The 4,533-nt window shown below is 36.6% G+C and overlaps 2 protein-coding genes across 4 annotated transcripts in view; one reads left to right on the top strand and one right to left on the bottom strand.

Annotated features, from left to right (window-relative positions):
- Nucleotides 1-1,500, bottom strand: part of smad2 (SMAD family member 2) — a 29,655-nt gene extending 28,155 nt beyond the window's left edge. The window contains exons 1-2 of one of the 3 annotated variants that reach the window (XM_016556169.1): nucleotides 1,334-1,499; nucleotides 1,017-1,095 (exon numbers count right to left, since the gene is read on the bottom strand). The gene's annotated coding sequence lies outside the window, so the exon portion shown is untranslated. Of the gene's footprint in view, nucleotides 1-1,016; nucleotides 1,096-1,321 lie in introns of all 3 variants that reach the window. The other 2 variants (XM_016556179.1, XM_016556162.1) reach the window with 2 other exon arrangements.
- Nucleotides 1,501-3,414: 1,914 nt separating this feature from the next.
- Nucleotides 3,415-4,533, top strand: part of LOC107743207 (low-density lipoprotein receptor-related protein 4-like) — a 5,088-nt gene continuing 3,969 nt past the window's right edge. Inside the window, exon 1 of the mRNA XM_016556353.1 lies at nucleotides 3,415-3,483. Coding sequence (XP_016411839.1) covers nucleotides 3,432-3,483 — 52 coding nt within the window. The 5' untranslated portion in view covers nucleotides 3,415-3,431. The remainder of the gene's footprint in view (nucleotides 3,484-4,533) is intronic.

The following is a 4,533-nucleotide window of genomic DNA, read 5'->3' as shown; positions in this document are numbered from 1 at the left end:
GGAGTAAATTCTGCTCCATCTGAAAGCACGTGATGATGATTTCCTGCTGATTACAGAACTGGCTTTACTAACTAAATGCGCATGACAATCGCATTCGATTAATCGTGCAGCCCTAATTGCAATATCTGATTTTAAGAATGCAGAACTCAAAAAACAAATGATCTCAGTCAACTATCAAACTTGGCAGCACTTTGGACATCACACGCAACTTCAATAGAATGTTTGAAAAAATTGTGCATATTAGAGGCACATTTGGAACATTCAGATTTAATATTAAAAGATTTCAAGAGCATCACATGTGCATTTGAAAGACTCAAAACAAACGTTCAAAGCATTTTAGAGTAAATGGAACATGTGAATCACTCTGGGCAAAATAGGCGCGTTCTGAACGATTCTTCGAACAGTTAAAGTAAATAAATACTAAAATAATTTTGGGTGGGTGAGGGGGGTGTATTGGAACGTTTAAGGTTTCGTGGCGTCATAGACCAGAATGGAACGTTCAAATCCAGACCCAAACGCATCTGGATTCTGGAACACCCTCAGCGTTTCCGGAACTCTGAGGTTTTGGAACATTTGGAACGTTCATAGAATTTAAGCACCACGTGGGTTTCTGAAAGGTTCAAAGAGAACAACAATGTTCGCCCGTAATTGGCGTGTCGGAATGTTCGATTGGGGCGTTCCGGTTAGCAGCATTTATCAACGCGACTTAGATGCCCAAGAATGCTGTCTAGGTGGGTTCTGACGCACAGCCAGAGACTGAGATGAAAAATACACAGATGCCAATGAGGCAGGTGGGACTTATATCCCAGTATCCTTGTACATGCGTTTGTCTACAAACGTCACGGCAAAAACAATTTGATATTTAATAAACTAAATGGGCAAAACAAACATCACCACGTTTATCTGCAGGTACCGTTCTAATCATGCATATAAATCAAGCCGAGCTAACCCTAGCCATCATTATCTCATCTGTAAGCTTAAAATGATAGGCAAATGATTAATAAACGCATTGTTACCTTCTCCAGCGGTCTGATGGTGTATCACGGGCTCGTTATGGCTGCATGGGCCGCTAATCGACTCACTGTCCCGGTCTGCCTACAATATAACAAACCCCAGGATCAATACATTTACGCTAATCGCTGCATTATAAACTCTTTCATCTGTGCACGAGCGGAAAGCCGAGATCTGGCTGCTTATGCGCGGTGTGTGAGTTTGTGTGGGCATTGATTTTGTGTAAACCGCTAGCAGCCTGCGCTACTTTCTTTGACAGAAAAATAAACCGCTTTCAGACGTGTTTGCGAGCCGTTATCTTTTCGTTTACCCGTCAACTTACCCTTTTAGCGAGAAGCTTTCTCTGTAAGGAAGGAGCAGCGTAAAATCCGAGCGAAACGGATTAGTCGTGAGTGGGGAAAAGTCGATTCTAAACAATGTTTTCCTTCCCACTGTAGCCGAATTACAGCAGCAGACGACGGCCTCCAGCGCGCGCAACCTAACCTTAATGCACGCAACGGGATACGCGCTCTGTATAAGCCCCGCCTCCTAGCTCTCTATTGGATAAACGAGAAGCCCGTCAAGAATGCTCTTCTCGCCGATTGGCTTATAAATCCGTCGATCTTGTTCAAAATCGAATATGCAAACAATAGTCGATTTTTATTGGCTAATCAGATTGCGTCTTTTAATCAGTGTTGTTTAGGTTCTGGTAGGAGGCAGTGGTTTGTCAATGTTGCTGTCCATCTATTGACTTCATAATAGACTCTAAGTGAATGGGGTGGGGAAATTGAGAGCGAGTTACTGCCTCTAAATAACATTACTATGAGATTGTGATGCGTGTGTGTTCATCCGCCATTCAGCACTTAAAAATAACATCCCATAAGCTTGTGCTGTTAACCACCTGTGCTCTTGTGCAGTAATAAAACACCTATAAGAAATATTAAGCGTGCACACAGAAATGTGTTGTTATGCCCTCAACAGTAAGATTATGTTCGCTGTTACGTCGAGAAATAGGCAAAAGAGTGTAGCGATAAATTATGTCATGGTTTGTACTAAATGTATTTCTCTAGATGGTGAATTAATGTGATATGTGATGAATTTGCATTATTCCAGGAATAACATGAAGCAGGCGAAGCAGTACCAGCTCAAATCACTAGATGTCGCTATTGTCCGTCATTTAATCGCTGCTCGTTGTCTTTTGCAGTCAGGAGCGCTGATATAACCAGTGGACGTGTACAGTACACTACTTGTGTATTTAATTCTTCTCTGTTTTACTGTTTATGAAATAGACATACACATGTGTTTTACATGATGTCAATATTATTTTTTTTATAGATAAATCAGGAAAAAAGCATTTGAGACAGAGGAAAAACTCTGGTGATGTTGCTCACAGTGTTAAAAAAGACTTATTTACTATGAATTAAATATTATTTATTTAATTAAATAAAAATATTGTGTGGAAATTGTATGACAATGTCAGCCATTTTATATTAAGAATAGTGTTTTTTTGTTTTTTTTTAAATATGCAAGTTTTTAAACTAAACTATTTGTAAAGCTATTGCAGTTTGATAAAGAATATCTCTTTGGTTTTGAGACTTTAGTCTTTGCAACTTCAGGGATCTTATCTATGCACAATCAGCTTGTAACACTCCAAAGAGAAAGGAAAACTTGAAATCACATCATATGACCCCTTTAATCTTTATGTCAATGTTTTTTGCATAATCTTGAAATCTAGTTTGCATCCAAAGAAAAATAATTTTGACAAATCTTATGTTAATATTGAAATTTTCAATGGTGTTGTGTCACAATAATGTGCACTATAATACATATTTTGTTTATACATTCATTTAAAAAAAAAAAAAGCAAATTAATTATTTTATTCAGCAGTGAAGCATTAAATTATTTAACATTGACATTAAAACATAATATTACAAAACACAAATAAATGCTGTTCTTTTGAACTTTCTATTTATCAAAGAATGTTTACAATAAAAATGTATCGCAGTTTCCACGAAAATATTAAGCAGCAAAAACGTTTCAACAATAATAATAAGACCATTATTAATAATTGAGCCCCAATAATAACTGATAATAACGGAGCATCAAATCAGCATATTAGAATGATTTCTGAAGCTGAAAATTCAGCTTTACCATCACAGGAATAAATTATATTTTAAATAGAAAGCAGTAATTTGAAATTGTAATAACATTTCACAATATTAGGCCTCCTGTCTTTACTGTATGTTTGGATCAAATAAATGCAGCGTTTGTGAGTTATTTCAAAAAACATCAAAAAAACTTTAATTATTGCGAACATGTTTGTTATATTAACGAAGGATTGCATGACGTCACGGTCGCGCAGGTCTCGCGCGGCGGGATCTTATAAAGGATTGTGATTGGTCCGTCCGCACGCGCGTGGCTCGAACAGGTGCAGGTGTGTGATGGACCTGCGGCGTTGTATCTGCTGCGCGGCGGTGTTTGCGTTACTGACAGGTAATTCTCTTGCCTCACGCTTTTATAGGAGCGGTAGGACGGTGATATTTATGCTCCTCAAAGATCCCTCCGATTCTTAAAAAAATAATAACCGTAATAATAACAAATAAAGGAGAAACCGGGGCTAGTTGTCACAAAGCTACATCTCAGTTTTGAGCGGAAAGTCCAGTTTCACAAATGTGTGTGATTGGTTTCGTATGTTGGTTTGAAACACCCTCTTAAAGAAGACTTTTTTTATAAATTCTGCCCTTTAAGCTAAAATTCTAATATCATATTTTTGGGATAGTATAGGATTAATATCAAGTAAACATCATAAACGCATTTACACTACCGTTCTTTGGGACATGATGTTTCAGTAGCAATAATGACTCTTCAGAGTTTGATTAATTTCTGAAAGTTAGTGTCAATTATAATGAATCATTCAGTAATTTGATCCAATGATATTTCTGTTTTATTCAGCATCAAATAATCAAAAGTGACAGTATAGTCCAGGGGTGTCCTGCAGAGTTTAGCTCCAACTTGACTCAACACACCTGCTTTGAAGTTTCTAGTATAGTTAGACCTTGATTAGCTGGTTCAGGTTTAATTGGGGTCCGAGATAAACTCTACAGGCCCTCCAGGACCGAGTTTGGTGACCCCTGCTATAGACTTTTATATTGTTACAAAACCATTTCTATTTTTAAAAAATGCTGTTCTTTTGAACTTTCTATTCATCAAATAAAAACTGATAAAAATCAAGGTTTCCACAAAAATATTATTCAGCACCACAGTTTTCAACATTGATGATAAACAGAAATGTTTATTGCGCAGCAAATCAGCATATTAGAATGATTTCTGAAGGATCATGTGACACTGAAGACTGGAGTAATGATGCTGAAAATTCAGCTTTGATCACAGAAATAAATTACATTTTATAATATATTCACATAGAAAACCGTTATTTTAAATTGTCATATTTCACAATATTACGTTTTTTTACTGTATTTTAAAATTGTTACATGTTGTATGTTACATTATATATGTATTCGTATATATGTATTTGTGTGTGTG

Source organism: Sinocyclocheilus rhinocerous, unplaced genomic scaffold (assembly GCF_001515625.1).
Source record: "Sinocyclocheilus rhinocerous isolate Xijiao unplaced genomic scaffold, SAMN03320098_v1.1 scaffold160, whole genome shotgun sequence".
Taxonomy (NCBI): Eukaryota; Metazoa; Chordata; class Actinopteri; order Cypriniformes; family Cyprinidae; genus Sinocyclocheilus; species Sinocyclocheilus rhinocerous.
This window is presented reverse-complemented; position numbering and strand designations above follow the sequence as displayed.